The sequence below is a fragment of the Taudactylus pleione genome, unplaced genomic scaffold (genome assembly GCF_031769625.1).
Source record: "Taudactylus pleione unplaced genomic scaffold, aTauple2 ptg000244l, whole genome shotgun sequence".
Lineage (NCBI taxonomy): Eukaryota > Metazoa > Chordata > Amphibia > Anura > Myobatrachidae > Taudactylus > Taudactylus pleione.
Genome location: NW_028284646.1, coordinates 13104236 through 13124316, shown reverse-complemented (window position 1 = coordinate 13124316; position 20081 = coordinate 13104236). Strand labels below are relative to the sequence as shown.

General features: G+C 44.2%; 1 protein-coding gene across 4 annotated transcripts in view; it reads right to left on the bottom strand.

Moving 5' to 3' along the window:
- Positions 1–6384: 6384 nt before the first annotated feature.
- EIF4G1 (eukaryotic translation initiation factor 4 gamma 1) overlaps positions 6385–20081 on the bottom strand; it is an 81134-nt gene continuing 67437 nt past the window's right edge. For all 4 annotated transcript variants that reach the window (XM_088479706.1, XM_088479709.1, XM_088479707.1 and 1 more), the window contains 18 exons: positions 18153–18326; positions 17382–17579; positions 13964–14110; positions 13593–13829; positions 13201–13305; positions 12716–12970; positions 12501–12600; positions 12315–12417; positions 11377–11624; positions 11143–11270; positions 10876–11048; positions 10542–10667; positions 10308–10389; positions 10127–10225; positions 9896–10030; positions 9721–9802; positions 9464–9604; positions 6385–7694 (listed from right to left, as the gene is read on the bottom strand). In XM_088479706.1, coding sequence (XP_088335832.1) covers positions 7504–7694; positions 9464–9604; positions 9721–9802; positions 9896–10030; positions 10127–10225; positions 10308–10389; positions 10542–10667; positions 10876–11048; positions 11143–11270; positions 11377–11624; positions 12315–12417; positions 12501–12600; positions 12716–12970; positions 13201–13305; positions 13593–13829; positions 13964–14110; positions 17382–17579; positions 18153–18326 — 2724 coding nt within the window. In that variant the 3' untranslated portion in view covers positions 6385–7503. The remainder of the gene's footprint in view (positions 7695–9463; positions 9605–9720; positions 9803–9895; positions 10031–10126; positions 10226–10307; positions 10390–10541; positions 10668–10875; positions 11049–11142; positions 11271–11376; positions 11625–12314; positions 12418–12500; positions 12601–12715; positions 12971–13200; positions 13306–13592; positions 13830–13963; positions 14111–17381; positions 17580–18152; positions 18327–20081) is intronic.

Sequence of the window (20081 nt, the reverse complement as noted above, 5' to 3'; positions counted from 1 at the left end):
CCCCTCCGTGAAGAGCGGTGCCGGACAACTGCAGGGCTCTGTATACTGCCCGCAGTTCCAGGATGTTGATGGGAAGAAGCGCTTCCTCCGCCGACCAACGACCCTGAAGTGACAAGGAGCCTGTCACCGCCCCCCCAACCCCGGAGACTGGCATCTGTCGTGAGCAGAACCCATTCCGGGATCCAAAAGGGGCGCCCCTCTAGGAGATGAGCCGTCTGCAGCCACCAGGCTAGGGACAGACGCACCTCCGAGGACAACACCAGCATCTGAGAGCGGATCCTGTGTAGCAATCCGTTCCATTCCGAAAGAATCAGCCCCTGCAGGGGCCTGGAATGGAACTGGGCAAACTCCACCATGTCGAATGCCGACACCATGGACCCCAAAACTCTCATCGCTGAGTGCACCGACACTCTGCCACTGCTCAGACAACTGTGAATCCGCAGCTGTAAGGAGACCTTCTCTGGAGTCAGAAAAATCCGTTGCTGACGAGAGTCCAGCAGGGCCCCCAAATGAACCATCCGCTGTGATGGGATGAGGGAGGACTTCTTCCAGTTGATCAACCAGCCGTGCGCCTGTAGACAAGCGACCGTCAGGTGGAGATGCTGGATCAGTACCTCCGGGGAGCTTGCCAGCAAGAGGAGGTCGTCTAGATACGGTAACAACCGTATTCCCTGGCTCCGAAGATGAGCCACCATGACCGCCATCACCTTGGTAAATACCGTTGGTGCCGTGGAGAGACCAAAGGGTAGAGCCCTGAATTGGTAGTGGTTGTGGAGAATAACAAACCGCAGAAACCTTTGGTGCGATGTTGCTATAGGCACATGGAGGTAGGCGTCCTGGATATCCAGGGACACCATATAGTCCCCCGGTTCCATCGCCAGAATGATGGAACGCAAAGTTTCCATCCTGAATTTGGGAACCCTGAGAAACCTGTTCAGGGACTTCATATTGAGGATGGGGCGATGAGAGCCATTGGGTTTCTGCACCAGAAACAGCGTAGAGTAATACCCCATCCAACGTTGAGACTGTGGCACGGGTATAATGACCCCCACCGTCAACAAGGCCTCTATGGCTTCCTGAACCTGCAAGGCCTTGGTTTTGTCCTGAGAAGGACTTATGCAAAAAAAACTGGCCAGGCGGCCTGTGCCGAAAAGACAGGGCGTACCCCTGGGAGACCACTTCTCGCACCCAGGCATCCGTGGTGGTATTGTGCCAGCACTGGGCGAATTGAAGAAGTCGGCCTCCCACTCTGGGGTCCCCCAGAGGGAGGCCCGTCCCATCACGCAGAAGGCTTATCTTCTTGCTTGGAAGAAGGGCGCCTAGCACTCCAGGCTTGCTTCTTTGGCTTTGAGGCGGTCTTGGGTGCAGACTGCCTCGGGAAGGACTGACCCTTTGCCTTGCCCTGAACCCGAAAGGAACGAAAGGCAGAGCTCCGGACCTTAGCAGGTGTAGTAGCTGAAGGGAGGAAGGCTGACTTGGATTTTGCCAGGGTATCTACTATTTTGTCCAGGTCCGAACCAAATAGTAATTCTCCATTAAAAGGTAAGGCCTCCAAGCCTTTCTTTGAATCCGCGTCTGCTCTCCAAGACCGCAACCACAAGGATCTACGAGCAGACCCTAGAGGTCAACAGGCTAGCATCCAACGATGCTTCTCCAATGTAGGAGGTGGCATCTCTCATCTGTCCTAACAACGCCCTCTGGACGTCCAGAGCTTCATCCGTAAACGTGTCCTCCAAGGCGTTGGCCCACCCCTCAATGGCCTTGGCCACCCAGGAGATGGCCATGGACGGCCGGGCTACAGCCCCTGAGAGAATAAATAGACTTTAGACAAGTCTCCACCTTCCTGTCCGTAGGATCCTTCAGCGAGGATATAGACGGCAATGGCAAAGTAGCACTCCTGATGAGGCGTGTTACATGGGAATCGACTGCAGGCGGAGTTTCCCATTTCTTACAATGCGCTTCCGGGAATGGATAATTGGACGCCAAGCGTTTCTGTGGCAGGAAACGCTTACTGGGTGTCTGCCAGGCCACCGCCATGTGATCAGTCAACTGATCAGACAAGGGGAACGCTGCAGAAGTAACCTTAGCTTTTTTAAAACTAGGATACCACGACTTGGGAGTGGGTGCCTCATCCTCAATCAGAAGAATGGCCCGCACCGCCTTAACCAGAGCCCGCACATTGATGGAAGACTTAGTGTCTACCTCCTGGACTGAGGCATCTGAGGCTGAGTCATCCTGCACCTCACCATCATCCGAGGACCCCTCAGAATCCGAAAGATGCGCAGCCTGCGCCATGACTGAGCGTTTAGACGCCCTGGAGGGCACGTCACTGCGCAACATCGACTGAAAAGCCGAAGATGCTGCCGCCAAATCTTGGACAGTGTGGGAAAGCGCATCCACCTAGGGTGGAGGAGCTGCCACAGGACCCTGAAACGGCACCACAGCCTGCTGTGCCACAGGGGTGGACTATATATATACATTGGCAACCCCGTATAGGGACCAACAGGCTGAGACCCCGGGGGAGTCTGTAATAATTGTGGGACACCCGGGGAATGAGGCAACGCCCTAGTAGGGGCGGCAGTCGGGACCGACAGACGGTCCGCGATGGACACCAGCACCTGGGAAAACATCGCCCATGGTGGCTCCTGCGACATGGGAGGTTTAGACATACCAGGGAGCGCCTGGCACCGTCCGCACAGGCCGTCCTGTGACAAATCTTCCCTATCCACTCCTGCAGAACGCCTGCAGGAGAACAATACCGGAGCCCCGGAGTGCTCAATCTCCTCCTCAGACATGACTTAGGAAGAAAACGTGCGCACTCACCAGTGTGCTGAACAACAGCCCACAATATGGTACTGTGTAGCACACAACTGTATGTGACGGACCTCACAAATACGTGATCTATATAGGTGAGGTCAGTAGAAACACCGTTCCCCCGCACACCTGTAGGGCTTGTAGGAGAAGGAAAGGGATAGGTATAAGCTGACAGTAAGTAGAAAAAAGACAGACAGGCAGCACTAGCAAAAGTCACATACCATGCAGAGAAGATATACTCACTGCACCTTTCCACTACAATCAACCTCCCAGATTCAGTGTCTGGGAGGGCTATAGTGCTGTGTACACTGTCCTTTTGCAGGGGAGAGGTACACAGGGGGACCGGTCCGCGTGCTCCCTGAAGATCTGCGCTGCCAGTAAGAAAATGGCCGCTGGAGACCTCAGAGGAGGAGTGGCCCGAGTAATCTGCAGCTCAGCGACGCCAGACTCCGAGCTGAAAGGCGCGCTGAGCTGAGGGGAGGAGCCGCTGACAGGGAAGGCTTCCTCCCCTGGCTAGCATATTTAACCCCCAAGGTTGCGGCATCCCGCTTGCCGCTTAATTTACCCTGGTGGTCTAGTGGTCTGGCGGGGCATGCCTCCGATGGAGGGGGGGCCCGCCGCCACCGCATGGGACTGCATTTACAAGGAATCCGTGCACCGCCGCTAATCAGCGGTGCGCGGCTTACCTTAATCTCCCCGGCGTCTTCCGGCAGCAGTCCCGGGGGAAGCCAGAGTCCGGCTAGTACAGACTCTGGCTTCCCCCGCCGCGATCCCCAGTTCAGTGCTGGCGTCGCGGCGCCAGCAGGGAGGAGCGGCAGCGTGGGCGTCTGTACAGACAGCCTAGCGCTGCCGCTCTGGAGAATAAAACTCTAGTCAAAAAAATAAATTTAACTAAGTTAAAAAAGCTTTAGGGGGCTGCTCCTGCAGCCCCCCCCCCCCCGCAGGGTGACCCGACTCCGGCCGGGCACCATCTTAAACTGAGGTGCCTGTGGCTCGGGGGCGGGGTATAGGGGAGGTTGGACCCAAGTGCATCCTGGGAGCAGCTGAAAGCTTTAACTCCGTGGTGCCCGAGGATCCAGCTATACCCCAAGGTCACCCTGTGGACCCCTATGGACCCTGAAGTAGAAACATCAGATTATAGATCATGTGCCAGTCATAACTAGATTAAGATTGGAGTGGTACTCATATATCAAGAAATAAATATACACACACACACACACTTGTCAGAATCCCAGCTCCGGCATCCTGAAGTTAAGTAGCGGGGTTAGGGGGAGAGCTAGGTTCAGGGTGCGGGAAAGGGGGGTTAGGTTTAGGCACGGGGGTTGAATGTTACGGACCAAAAAGGAATGGTTAGGGTAGGAAGAGGGTCGGTATTCTAACCCTGTCGGGATGCAGTCATCGGTATTCTGACCCCTGGGATCCCGATCCCGTCCCTACATACATACCTTAACTCTGCTATTCTAATGCATTGCAAGGTTTATATAACTGTATTAAGATACATATTTCTGCTTCTGAAGTTGTAGACTATTGCACTGTTTGCATAAATATATTTACATAATTTTTCTCCCAGTTCTAAGCATTCTTATCCACACATTTTATAGGTTTGGCATACATCGTTATAGTCTTACATATATATATCCCTTGTTACTACTATTACAGGCTCCCATCAATCCTCTTATGTTGGTGCACAACCTTGCATTGTATTTACATTCTAGTTACTGTATCTTTATTAGTGTTTGATGCCTGTGATACAATAAGTAATGTATAAAAGTTCAGAGTCTCCATGACAACAGGGCTTTCAAGAACTGAGACAGGAAGAACCTGAAGAGATGTATACATGCTCATACACCCATCAGCCATAAAATTAAAACCACTGACAGGTGAAGTGAATAACATTGATTAGCTCATTACAATGGCTCCTGCCAAGAGGAGGGATATATTAGGCAGAGAGTGAACACTCTGTTCTTGAAGTTGATGTGTTGGAAGCAGGAAAAATGGGTAAGCGTAAGGATGAGAAACTTTTACAAGAGGCAGGATGCAGTGGTTAGTGCCTACCAAAAGCGGTCCAAGGAAGGACAAACTGTGAAATGGCAACATGGTCATTACTGCCCAAGGCTCACTGATGCGCATGGGGAGAGAAGGCTAGCCCACAGGTTCTCAAACTCGATCCTCAGGACCCCAAACAGTGCATGTTTTCCAGGTCTCCTCTAAAAATCAAAATTGATATAATTATCTCCACCTGTATACTTTTCAAATGTATAAGTAATGAGTACATCTGTGCACCTGCTGGGTGACCTGGAAAATGTGAACTGCGTGTGGTCCTGAGGACCGAATTTGAGAACCACTGGGCTAGCCCATCCAGAGCTAATGTAGCACAAATTGCTGAAAGTTAATGCTTTCTATGATAGAAAGGTGTCAAAATACACTGTGCATTGCTGCACAGCCATACGACGTCACAGTGCCCCTGCTGACGTGTCCACCGCCGAAAGCGACTACAATGGGCACGTGTCAGAACTGGACGATGGAGCAGAAGAAGGTAGCCTGGTCTGATAAATCATGTTTTCATCATGTGGACAGCAAGGTGCACGTGCATTGTTTACCTGGGGAAGAGATAGCACCAGGATGCACTATGGAAAGAAGGTAAGCCAGCTGAGGCAGTGTGATGCTCTGGACAATGTTCTGCAGGGAAACCTTGAGTCCTGACTTTCATGTGGATGTTACTTTGACATGTACCACCTACCTAAACATAGTTGCAGACCAAGTACACCCCTTCATAGCAAATGTATTCCCTAATAGCAGTGGTCTCTTTCAGCAGGATAATGCACCCTGCCACACTGCAAGAATTGTTCAAGCAACTAAAATGTTTTAAAACAAATGTAAGCATACCCCAACAGAAAAACTGGCAGGGCATGCTGGGATATGTATTTTCACCAATGATCTAGTATATGGGGAGCACCACAGGTTACCTATCACGGGTCTAGTATATAGGAACAAAGTGAAGGTGAACAATTTTTGTAAAAGGGATACTCAATGGGTGAAGTTACTCAAAGTATAGATAGGATTAGAACCACTAAAGCTCTCTTGATATAATCTTCTGATGAAGAACAGTTTCCCTACAATTACAACAGACAACATCATCCCCAGATAATAAGTAGACCAATAAAGACTGACATATCTTCTGACCCTACAGCTCTGTTTAGGTAAAATGCAGTGTTAGAGTCATGGTCAGAGCTTGGTAAACAGAGAAGCATTAATATACACCATATGCTATTTTTGTCACCCTTCTAGCATTATGTGTATCAGCTAGTTGTAATACCACCATTTCACTGTATACGTCACCAAATGGTTAGAACTCCCATTGCACTAAGTAACACTCCTCACATCGGGGATTTTTTCACATCTAGCCAATCGATAACTAGTCACAGTTCCACTCTATGTAACGTCTCATAGTAGACATTTACACTTGCCAGCATGACATTTTCTGACTGACATAAGGAGAAAGTACCTACAGCAAGTACTGTTAATAATATGGGAGGTCAGCTTAGTGCAGACAACAGAATACACAGCATGTAAGGTTCTTATTTATTTCCAGTTTCTGTGAAAAGAGGTTTGGGGGAAATTTGTACGTCAGAATCATTAAATACTTAATAAAGAAAGCAAAAAGTATTTACAAATTTCATTCATCCTTGGTTTGTTTAATAATTACAAGAACCTCCAAAACATTTTGGAAGGTCAAATAACCAGAAGGCTTTGCTTTCTCTATAAATACAGAATTTGCTAGGGTTGAGAGATGCCTCTTTCCAACACATGGTGATCTGAATAGAAATAAAATCTTTTCTAACTCCGTTGAGAAGGGAGATTTTAACCAAAAAAAAAAAAAATAAAAAAAAATATAATAATAATAATCTCAGCTATTGGTAGTCGAGCATCCACCAAGTTGGATTATTACAAAATCAATTAGAAGTTCATCAAATTAAAAAAAAAAAGAAAAAAAGAAAAAAAGAAAAAAAAAAAAAAGGAAAAAGCTGTCTGTGTCTAGGACTCCGGGTGAGCTAGACACCAGAACACAAGATTCAAAGATGGCTTGCTGCCGTCTTCAAATCAAAAACAATTTGTAATAATTATATATATATTTATATATATATATTTATATATCTATATTTCAGCCATAAAGAGCAACAGAGAAGCTCAAGTGCTCCGTCCCACTGAAGCATGGAGGCTCCATCTGCTCTTTTAAAAATCATGTCTGCAAGAGTGAAAGGTCTGCATGTGCCCCAACCGGTGTGATGGAGAGCAGAGGGAGAAGGGACACAGCTTTCCACCCTTCCTTCGGCAGTCCCAAAATACCTCAAGTACTCTTTATTAAAGTGATACCCCCCAAAAATTGTTGCATAAACAAAAAAAAAATAAAAAAATAAAAGCCCCACCGTCTGCCCATGTGCCAGGCTCCCTCTTATCAACTGCCTGCAAATGACAGACTTTCTGCCCTTTGATTCCTTTGTGCCAGGCAATCTCACCACACTATGCCAGGCTTCACCACTCAGGTCAATATTTTCTCACAAATGCAAAGTCAATAGTATTTGTGTTTTTCTCTTTTCAAAGTCATTCGGGAAACAGGGGGGGGGGAAAAAAAAAAAAAAAAAAACGGAAGCCCCAAGGAAAAGTGAGAGCCAACATTTGGGCGAATGTCTAGTCTTTGTGATCAGTATCAGACTCGTCTTCTGCTTCCCTCAGCCATGTAAAGAATGCGGTGACAGATTTCAGGGCGACACCTTTCCCCTGTTGCTCTGCTGGGTCCTTGCTCGTTTCCCAGTTGTAAAATGGTTCTTCTTTTATCACATCTTCATCATAAAGGGCATCAAAGAACATCCTCAAAAGGTCTATATGGGAACAACACAACACTGGTCAATATAGAAATGATTACAATGGTAAAAGCAATCATACAAATAGAAACATTTGTAATGTACAAAGTGCCCAAATTCACTCTACTGAATATTGTCAGACGTTCAAGGTGCATCAATTCAATGTGGTGCTTATTATGGCTGGGAAACATAACCTATAGATTTCAGATTAAAGAAATACAAGATCTCTATAACAAGTGAATGCGAGGTCATGTCCAGGGACTTATTTACACCTGTCCAGCTGATCTTAAACTATAGCCACCATGGATTGCATCATACAAAGTAGCACGAACTCCTTTATTAGTTAGAGATAAATGTATTTACACAGATGCTGATGGAAAATAATAACAAGTCTTTATAGTTCAGACTTTTTATTTTAAATGGAAATGGTGCCAATTCATAAGATTAACAACCCCTCCACCCCAGGAGCATGAGTATGAGGATGTTTCTTGCCCAACAAATGCCCAGTGGACATTGCCATTCTCTGTGGTATCGGTTAAGATGGCCATACAATGAATGATACTCAGATTATCTGATGAAACGACTGTTCTGAACAATTATTCAGCACATGGCACGGAACGATAATCATTCACAGCCTGAAAACAAACTAGATCTTTTGGTTATCAAACATGTCCAATACTACTGACAGTCATTCAACCAACTCAGCCAGTGAATAGAGTTTGCACAGATTAGCAGGCCAACATTGCCCACCTTGGCTGCACTAAGTGCAGTCTATGAACAGCATTAATGTGACAATCATCCCAACTCTGGTAATAGATGCTACAATCAAATGACAGGAAAAACAGGGCAATATTCTAGTTCGTAAAGCACATACAGGCACAATTTTATGATAGAGAAGAGATGTACAAGCAACGGTGATAGAGAAGAGATGTACAAGCAATGCAGAGGTGGGCAGAGCTGTGGATAATGTGGGTGGAGCTACAGCGGGATGGGGCATCAATTGGTGCATAAACCAATTTTTTTTTTTTTAAAGTCAAAGTTTGGGCTGTGGGGGTGGGGGTGGGTGTTAAGGTTAGGGGGGGGGGGGGGGGGCAAAGGCACACACTGGTAATGCATAACTATGAGACTGCTGTGTGTAATGTACACATAGGTATAGTAGCAGAGTACAATTCCCTGGTGACAAATGAACAGGCACAATACCATCTCTCTCCAATGAAATAAACAGCTTTATTACAGCTTGGTTTAATTATCATATTTGAGGCAGCACACATTTAAGCCCCAATAGATGACACACTTTACTGATTAGGGAATGCCACCCCTCCTATTCTGCGCTTTTGACTTAATTCTCTCCTGTTCTCTCCCAACAGCAGTACTTCCAGGTGGACAGACTCTGCGTACAAACCCTGACTTCTGTCTCTCCGAATGAATGGGCTGTACCTCTTGAGCTCTAACACAGAGAGTGACTGCAATCTTGCGGCATCTAGCTGGCTGCTCAGGGTCCTGATAGACATCGCTTCCTGTCAGGACCACGAGCAGCCAGCCAGGTGCCGCAAGATGGCCAAAAGCTATTCGTTTCCCCAGCGCAAGCTGCGGTTTACTATGCTGCATACAAGAAAAAAAATAAAACTTATTGTGCAGTTCTGGATGAAGTCATTTTTTCCACACGAACTTCAGGAACGGCGTTCCGGCAGAAATAAAGCCCTGGTACCAAGTGTAGATAGGGGCAAGTACTGAAATTCTCAGTGGCCACTATATAATGTCTACTTAGAGAACATTGAGATACTTACTTGGGGGCTGGTCAAGTTTCACGACAAGTGCCTGTAGAGCATACAGAGCCTGTAGCTCCTTTGCCTCATTGTTTAGGTATTTCTGAAGCAGTTTAGCTCTGGTGTGAATCACTTGGACATCTACTCTATTAGGATTCTCAACTATGGAAAGAAAAGGAAGCATTAAACAGCAGTCAACAGGAGATTGCAACCATACACAGAACATGTTGCATATTGTGACAAGTAAAACAAGTTCTGTAACCAGCTCCCATACTTACAGATAATGGCAGAGTGACACACTGCACTCATAAGTGCTCGGACAAAGGTGTTGGATGACAATTGCAAGTCGGTTAAGTTGGCCTGTGAGGAAATAATAAAAAATGTACAAAATTAAAGAATAAAACAGTCTATTATTACCTGGTTACCAGCAAATTTATTGTCTTGCTTTCTTACTTCAATCCAGTCAAATATTTGCTGGTTACTACTATTCTCATTCAAGAGTCTTGTGAGTACTTTGTCCAACTCTGCTGGGGAAAGATCCTTTTTACTGGATGACTCAGTCTCCTCTCCCAATGTGTACTCAAGTTTCTGTAAAAAGAGAGCACAAGGCATTCTAACACGATGCAAGAGACAGCAGGAACCGGAAGTGTGGATAATTTGAAGCCAGTGGACCAAGGTTCTTACATTCTCACTGATAAACTTGTTCACATCCTGATCTTTTGATAGAAACTCTTTCCAGCTGAGTCCAGATTCTTGCCAGAGAGCGCCTGCTTTTTTGTGAGACTACAAAAGAAACAGAGTGGTGACTATTTGTGTAATCCGTAACAGCACATACTTCCTCCCCCTGCAGTAACGCAACACTCACCATTCCTTTACACTGCAAACCTAGGATCTCTGCTAGCAAGACACCAGCTTTCCCAATTGGAACCAATGGCTTAGTCAACTCTCTAAAATATAAGAAATAGGACATTAGGCTCCAGTTAAAATGTGTGCAGTGGAAACAATTGCCTGATTACCCAAAACACAAGCTAACTTTTCCCCCTCCCTTCCCTGAGACCACTTGGCAGAGTCTGGAAAAACACACCATTAAATACATTACCTGCATAGTTCTCTCAAGGGAATCCCTTCCTCCAACAAGACAGGACTGATGAGCTCAGCCAGATAGAGCCAGATGTGTGGGATGTCAATCTCCATATCTTCAGCCACCTCAAGTACTTCCAAAACTCTGGTATTTAAGAGGATTTTAATTAATCAGTTAAGTGTGTAGAGTGCAAAGTGTTTTACAGTTAGTGTAAGTACGCATATAACCTATTACACCCCTCAATAATAAGGTACACACTAGGAACAGAAGCTGTGAAACTAACACAAAAGATCGTTACCAGAGTATTACAACGTTACCCCAGACAGACAATATAGCTTTAACTTGTAATTACCCTTTGTAATACTGTTCTTTGGGTAGTGTGCCATTCTTCACTAGTGTGTACAGAAGGAGCCCCATGTGCTCGCGGGCAATCATACTCCTCTCCAAAGTGGACTCAATGCCATTCCGCACGAAGATGAAGAGCATTGCAGGGCAACCGAGCTCCTGCACGCATTGCAGTGCTTCCTGTGGTGACAAGAGACAGTTAGAGGAATACAGGACAAGAGCAGAGAAACACCGCCCCCCCCCCCCCCCCCCCCCCTTTGAATCACCACCTCACCTTCATATCATTAATGTGTAGGTACTCTTCTATAATTGATCTAGATTTCTTCTCTAACTCTTCTTCAGACATAGAAGATTGTGAGGCAGCAGCTGTGGGAGCAGCAGGTGTTGGGGTCTCTCGTTTGACTGTAAAAGGCAGAAAGAACATATTAATAGTAATATCACAAATTTCATGCAAAACAGACTGGAAAACAATATAAAGGAGGAAACCTTCCACAATGAGTGCACTTACTGCTTTCTTTGCTGTGATCCCTTGGCTCTGTCATACTTGCCACTTTTCTCACAGCCTCCTGCGGAATCTGTGCTTCTCTCTCTCTGCTGCGGTCATCTGTCTCCTTGCTGTAACTCCTCTTTGTCAGCACAGCCCGAGCTCGTTCCGAGCGGTCAGCGCGCTCAAAGAGATCCCCCTTGTCAAATCTATCGCTCCTCTCAAATCGGTCCCCTCTGTCTTTCTCCGAGCGCTCACGACTTGAGCTACCTCTGCAACAGCGGAGGAGAAAGATTAAAGCTGGTAAGAAAATCCCATTCAATAAATGCTGCAAAAATGCAGTAAAAAAAGATTCCCAATAAATTAGACATTTCTAATTATCCTAGGACAATTCTGCTTAGTATCCTGAGTATCCACATCAACAATACCCATAACATGGTTTAAATATAGACAAGTATAGGTGGGCACCTAATTTTCATCATTTTTGGACCTGGTTTGCAGCTAAGCGGTTACAACAAAGCTCTTGAATCTTACTACACTATTTTATCATTTGAACAGCATTCTTCAATTCGTTTATTCAAGTGTTAAAGTGCTAAGCTCCACATCGATCACTCCAGTCAAAATAAATATTAATTTAAAATCCCTCCTAGCTCTAGATAGTAATGAGGAACCTCCACTGACAAGAACTCATCTGCAAATGTCTACAAATGAGTAAGGCTAGCACTGCACATGAAGACAATGCCGATGGACATTTTCTTAGGAGTCCCTTCGTTGAATACAGTTAGAGTGTATGGATACTAAAAGTCAATACAGCTCAGAGTGATGATTCTGATGGGACATGTGTATAAACTTATTAGCAATTGACCAAATAAGAAAAAACTTGTATCAGCAGAATAATAATGCACGGCTATTGTTTTAGTTATAAAAATAACATTGCTACCAATAGTGATAAGTCCACATACCTCTGCACAGTTCGTCTAGCATCTTGACTCTCTGAAGCCGCAGCTTGCTGCAGAGCAGAAAACCTATTAAGAGTGCTGGTGGCCGGTCTCCCAGTCTCTGGTGCTGGAGAATAAAAAAAGAAAACCTCAAGTACAAGCTAAATGTAATACTTCAAGTTAAAAAACACACCAAAGAATGCAGCATACCCGATTCAGCCGGCTTTGCTCCAGTTCCACCACTGCTGCCTTTACCCCAACTCAAACGGCCTCCAGGTGCCAACAGCTGGTTAGAATCTATGGCACCAAGCTGGAAGAACAAGACATGGAACTACAATTCAGCACACATTCAAATAAAATGGGTATTTCACACATTCTTATACAAACTACGCCTGTACATATTGCGTTAATATTCATCCACACACCTTAGTTATTTTAGTGATCCTACTGGTGTCAATAGGACGGCTTCCCTTACTAATAGGCACAGTATTCCAACCATCATCCGTTGGTTGGCCACCACGTCCACCAGTGGGGCGCCCTGGCGGCTCTCGTCTCTTGTCTTGTTTAGACATTAGGTGTTGAACCTTGACCTGCTCCCGTTGTTTTTCCATCTCTGCGTCCTTATGGATTTGATCTATAGTCTTAGGGCCCTGGTCTGCACGACGAGGTACCCAGTTGCACTTTAAGAAGAAACAGTAATTAGTAAACTTATATTATAGAAATATGCAAATAGTATGCAAACACCGTCAAGAGGTGATATAGGACACTTAACACAACTGAAGTTTCTGTGCAGTTTACAGGGTTATAGTCAGGAATGTAAATGGGAATAGCTCTGGTCACTGTGCTCTATTCCCCAATGTATCCAAGTGGATGTTAGGAGAGAGTAATATTTAAAAGGTAATGTTCTTACCAATCGTAGATCTATGACATCCTGTAGCATGAATCGGATACGAGAAGATGTTTTTCTTTCCTTAATTATTTTGTCCATTTGGTTAAAATACTGATCCATTCGAGGCTGTTTGGAAAGGTATGAGAAAGTAAAAGACTGAACAGGGGGAACAAGGGGTGATGCAGACACAATGGACAGTAAGTAAAATGAGCAGAGAATGTGATGCTACAGACATAGACAGTGTGATGAACAAGTTGAAAAGAAATGGACCATAGGATGAGTAGAAGGTGCTTGTGTGCAGAGATGAATAAGGGAAGGTTTGTAAACATTGTTTCAAACAGAAAGAAACAAGCAAGGAGATGGGTGGTGTGGCACAGTCAGCAGGCTTGATGCACGATGGATTAGATTCTGACCTTAGCCCTTTCGAAGTCCAAGTCCTTCCCAATTGTGGATAGCAGTCGGCACAAACACTCCAAAGACTCCTCGTCGTGGTTCTTTAGTAACTTTACTACACAATCATGCATAATGGCTTCGGTCAGCATTTTCAATTTGAAAAGCTCCCCAATGAATTTAATGTTCCCGAGGGACCTGCGCCTAGCACTATCCCTGGCTTCATTCAGCTCGTCATTCAGGCGTGTCTTTTCTTCTGGCTTCAGAGACAAAACAAACAGGATTTTAGGCATGAATAAGGTTCCCAATAAGAAAAAATACATCATTCAACAGAGATACTGCAATCTGGCATAAATATACAACCACCACACAAGATCCAAAAACTATTAAATACCGTGGAAGCAGCATCCATCTCTTTCTGCTTCTTTTCGAAAATCTCATCATCATCTTTGTCCTTCTCAAACTCCTTCTGGCAGCGGTTCAATAGCAGCTTGCGGAAGTTGACAGTCACTCCCGGCTTTTCTGTAGTTGAGACTTTAAGCTGGGGGGAAAAAAAAAAACTAAAAAGTTACAAAAAATGAATATTAAATTATACATACACATGTGGTGTGTGTGTGTGTGTGTATATATATATATATACATATATATATATATATATATATATATACACACACACACACACACACACACACACACATATAGAAATGCGATGTCTGTCAGAAAACAGCAACAGGCGGCACTCCACAGTCTTTATAAATGAAGAAAAGTGAGTTTATGCGCCAACGTTTCAAGACCTGTGCGGTCTTGTCATCAGGGTGTAAAAGTGTGACAAATAAGGAAGCTTACACCACACGCACATACATCCATATATATATATATATATATATATATATATATATATATATATATATATATATATATATTATATATATATACACATATATATATACACAAATACACACACATATTTATGTTAACATTAATGAATTGTATGTATTTTTTACCACAAGAGTGGAACGTTAAAATCAACTTGCTACAGACTACAATTCTAATGAGATTTCCTTATAGGATTAAAAAGCTAGGTAGGTAACGTTTTTTTTTTTTTATATTAAGTCCAATTCTCTGAACCCATTGGGGACAGTGGAATAAGAGTATATATAATATCTACTAAACGTATGAGCTCCTGCCTCTTCCATATGCCCATTTTGTAACCAAGCAGACAGAACGAAAGAAACCAGATGGTCTGCGTACAACACGGATGATTTCCGAATAGCACGTGCCAATGGGTGCCCCCTAAACTGCAGATGTTTGGGGGTGGCAATGGGAAGCGTTGTCAAAAATGGGGGGGGGGGGGGGGGGGGGGGTTTCACTCCAGTTTTCAAGCTGTTCCGAGGCCAGTTTCTGCGCCGTCCAATGCAGCTCCACTGACCACGGCTGCGTGAATTTCATGGCCTGGCCGAAGCTTGTGCAAGTGATCTGAGGGCTGCGTCTAAGGATGCAGCAGCAGATCACAGAAGCCGACAGGAGGCGTCCATTTACACAAGATGCCCATTTACACAAGATTAGCATATTATTGCACAGCCATTGTGTACAAAGCTGCAGCAAATTGTTCAATAGAATACAACTCTGAATCAAGCCCAAAGTCCATGAAAGAGGTTTGTCCATTAAAGATGTTTTGCCTCTTTCAGAGACCCGAAATTTGGCAGCAAAGATCAGAATTTGGTGGCAAAATACAAAGCAATCCGAGCCTGCTGAGGTAAACCTCCCAGTTTTCTACCTCGTAATAAACATGGCCAATATTGGCAACCCTTTATTCTGCCCAGAGCATGATTTTACTAAGTTTCCTTCATTACAAGAAAGCTTATTGTAACTCTCTGATAGCTAATGTACACCACTGTAGTGGTGCTGTCTGGATGAATTCATATATGAGGTTTCCCAGCAACAGAAGGGCACCTTGAACTACAGACCTCAGAACGAGCAGTGAAGGACAACAGCCTTCCAACACTGGTGCCTGTTCTCACAATGGTCAAATTTCAAATGGCATCAGGACAGATACTGTTGAGGTTGTCTCAGTCACCAGTGAAGCAGCATAAGCTGTCTTGGAGACAGACCAATCTGTTGTATGGTCAAGTGATTCTACTAATTGTCCTATTCTGAATGGAGTTCGTTCTGGAAGGTCCTTGCATGGAACGATGCATGAATGTCAAGACCATCTTTCACAAGGCACTCATGCGGAAATGCACAGATGTCCATCTGTGTTTTAATATACAAGTATTTGCAGAGAGTACCTTGTCCTATGAAAGAAACACCCTCGGCAGCAGAGTGTCAAACAGGAAAACCAGCCGAGTAGGAATGAGACTGGACTTCTGTAAGTTGACAAACCAACCACAGGACTCCAGCATCTGAGCCATCTCTTGGTAATGTTCCCACAGTAAAGTCAGACACCCTGCCTTGAAGAAGGAATCTTGGGTTCCCGCTAAGCTCTTTTAGCAGGGTGCTGTGTCTGCCCGTTATTAATGTAAAAAAGCGGCCCTCCCTTTTTTTTGGTGCCTTGCAGGATACTATCTGGTCATCCTGCTCTAATCACCCTTTTGCGGTAAGAACAGAACTACAAGTAGGTAAAACAAAGACAAAGCAGATAAGCAAGAATGGTACAATGTAGCTGTCTGCTCCATGCCCTGCTCTGAAATGGTAACAGTTGCCCTGACCTTATCAAACGGCATATCAGAGGGGAACAGAAAAGCACACCACTGCTGCAAAATCCTGTATAACAAGCACTGGGACCAAGAGGCCAGTGTCTGTCTTCCAAGTCTATGTCCTAAAGGAAAAACAATTGAACAAAATAATAAAATAGCATCACTTAGGGTTGGAATTCAATTAGGTCTGTTAATTTAATGGCTACAAAAAAGGATGGTAGCCTTGGGCTATAATGCCTGGGGCTATTCAATTCCAGCCCCTTTTTAATCAGAGACGCATTTTTTTTTTTTTTTTATAAACGAAGTTGATTGAGCGTCACCTTAGCAGGAGGAAATAATCTATAATCTATATACAGGCATCAACGAGCATTGAAAAATAGAACAAAGTCAATGGAGGACTTGATTAAAGTGTCTAGAGGTGACTCAGATTAAAGTTCTGAGAAAGTAGGAAAATTGTTATCCCGCATGTCATTTAAATAACGCCTATCACCTGCCCTCCAGTAAATAAGCGAGTTTCAGGACATACCTGGGGTAAAGTGGGGATTGTGAAAATATGTATTATTGGGGAAGCAGGAAGAGCAAGCAATTTTTCCTATTAGCGCAATCCCAGACATTTAACAAATGGGATACTATTAGGTGAGAGGACATGAGTCGAGGGAGACAGCAGACAACCCCAGTACATTTGCTTCTAGGTCTGACCAAACTTTTTTTTCGCTATGGGATTGACCAGAGACCCCTTTTAACACCCACTAAATACCGGGTTAACGAGTGTTGACACATAGGTCCGTGAACTTTTCACATATTCTAAGCGTTAATAGGGTCTTAGCACCCCTTAACAGGCTATTTAACGGGATTGGGGGGGAAGGTTTATTTTTAGGGTTACTCAGACCAGAGAAAAAAATCCCTGTTAAGTGCAGCCTGCCTTTGGAGCCAATTTAATAGCCCCGGGGGATCAACCTAGCACAGTAAATTACCGAATTCCCCCCAATATGCTCTTCACTCATATCTTCCAAAAGACTCTTCTTTCCAAGTAATCTACAATAGTTTTATATTTCCATTAATTTGGCTTACATTGCTTCTTAGTGAACAACTTAGCCAATAGCACGTCATTCTTACCCCCATAAGGCAGCGGCACATATTGGCATATGCAACAGAGAAATTTGGCTCCGAGATGGCCTTCTCAAATATCAGGTCAATGACACCCTTCAACCGATCCTCTGTGTCTATGGCTAAGTCTGTGACTTGCTTCATCAATTGCTGGAACATCTGTGGGGTTAGCTTGTTGAGGATACTACGAACTCTGCGGAACAACTCCTGTAGAGAGAAGTGACATTGAGTACAGGTCTGATTATTTTTAATAACAATGCATTGACATTACACAGCACTTAGGGGAACAATTCGTATTGGGAGGTTAATGGTCTTCCCAGTTACTGGCGGTATCTGGGGAAGTCTGAGGGGTGCGTGGAATATGTGGGGGTTTGAGTGGCATGTATGGAATTCGAAAGGGAATTTTGGTGTACATATGGGATGAAAAAATTGGGGGCTTTTTAGTATAAATAAAAGGTTACAAAAGGTCTTGGTTGTTTATTTTGAAGATTCACCTTCTGAGGGTTAGAGTAAGGTGCATGCTAACCTTGAAGAGTATCAGGCTGATTTACTTGGAACAGTACAACAATGTTATAGAACAAATTAATATTTGTTGTGATACAATGTCTACAAAGGTCTTTGAGTAGGTTTATGCAGCTTGTATTTACTGTCTGGCTTTTCTATCAAATAAATCAAACTAGCTGACCATTAAGTTTATACTCCCCATTAAAAGAGATCTAACTTTTTAGATGGTGTACAAGCAATATGTGGCCCCAAATAGGGATGTCACCCCCTGCCTACCTGTGTCTTGATGTTTTCTGGTTCCTCTTCCTCAGCTGATCTCTTGTTTATAGGTTTCCAGGCTTTTTCGGCTTTGTTTAGCTGCACATTTTCATTTAATGACACAGTTGCAATGATTTTTCGTGGCTCCTTCCGTGGTCCCTGTTGTGAACGCCGAGGACCCATTCCTGCTGGCTGCAATTATAAAAGGAGACGCAGAAGGTGTAAATACCAAAATTCCACATAAGGCCGAGAATTGGGAATGGGAGCAGCACAGTCTCAAGAAAAGTCAACATGTGAAACAAAAGTTCATGGCCCTAATCTTCTTGGCTCTTTAAGAGTGAGCGGTGGGGTTTTTTTTTGGTGGATCGTCTTAACCACATTATGGGGGGTATTCAATTAGGCTGCGAAAAGTCGAAATCCGCGATAATTTATCGCCGATGACGTCATTTTCGCCTATTTCAATTTTCCCCGTATTCAATTTCAAAGACTTGTCGCAGGTTCGAAAAGTCTTTGAAAAAAACGAGGATAACTTTTCACCATGGTTTACATGGCGAAAAAAAGTGCAGAATTAGGGTTTAGGGGTTCAGGCTTACAAAAAATAGCCTGCACCCTCGGAATAGCCCATAAAAACAAACTGTGTCAAAAAAAGTTAACACAAAACATAGGGACACCCCCAAAAAAAAAATATTTTAATTTTTCGGTAAAAAATAAATAAAAAATAGGGAAGAGTGTTTAAAAATAGCTCAATAGGTTCAGGGGTGTTCTGCAAGTATGCGGCAGGTTCATTTTTTGCAGAATTTAAAAAAAAAAAATAAGTTTAAGGACTTAAAAATATGCTAGTACCCATTTTCATGTAGCCCAAATTTGATGGAACCACTTTTTAAAACGAAAAAAAAAAAAATACCTAAGTGCTCTTCTGCAACACTTCTTTAATGTTGGGAAAAAACACCTGCAGCAGCTATTTAAAAGTGCAGAACACATTCTGCAGGGCTAAACGGGGGTACTCGCAGTGATCCCCATGTCTGGACATCATTAGAGGGATCCCAGGATGAATTCACGAAAATTCCCCAATTTTTCCTCGATACTTACCTTTCCGCAGGTTCCTGTTTTCGCCGGCTCCAAATTGAATATGGTGATAAAGCGGATGCCTGAAAAGGGGCGTGGTTAATAAAAAGGGGCGTGTCCTTATGACGCTTCCCCTTTTCGTCACTTCATGCTCCGCGGTCACTATGAATGGATGCCAGACGCATGGTCCCGACGTCCATTCACCGGCATTGACTGCTGCTCTGCCGTTTACACTGCGGCCCGCGGGTGGTGGACAGAGCCCGCAGGCTGTTTCAGCGGGGCGCCACGCTGGAGGGCAGGGTGCTTTCTGCCCTTCAGAAATAGGGCAGGGCGCGGCGCCCTGCGGAAACCGCCTAGCAGTACCGCAACCTTAGTCATTGTGATGGATCAGGGAAGGTGAGTCCTGGTTCATTACACAACCATGACATTCCAGAGAAGTCACAACAGGGTCAGATTGGCTGCTAAATTGTAATACTTTGCCTATGATGATTATTTCCAGATGATAGCTCAAAGGAAGAAAAAAGAAGCTCTTTATGGAGGCACTAATTATCTGCTAAAATTCTATTTTATTCTAAATCAATTAACATTAAAAGTACTTAGACATACAAACACTGAAACAGAAGACTCCAAATGAATCCTCATTTATAAATCAGTGGGATTAGCCACATATTCACTCCCAGATTCCAAATTCCAATCTGTTCTAACAGGTGCTTTCTGGATAAGTGGAATGCACTTATGTCCAGTATTACACTCAGATTATCCTTTACCCAGTAAAATGAAACAATTGCTCCAGGTATTATATTACAACCAGTTCCTTAACTTGATTAAAATACTGAAGTATCCACATATCTCCTGAGAAAAAATATTCTTTGAGTGTAATAC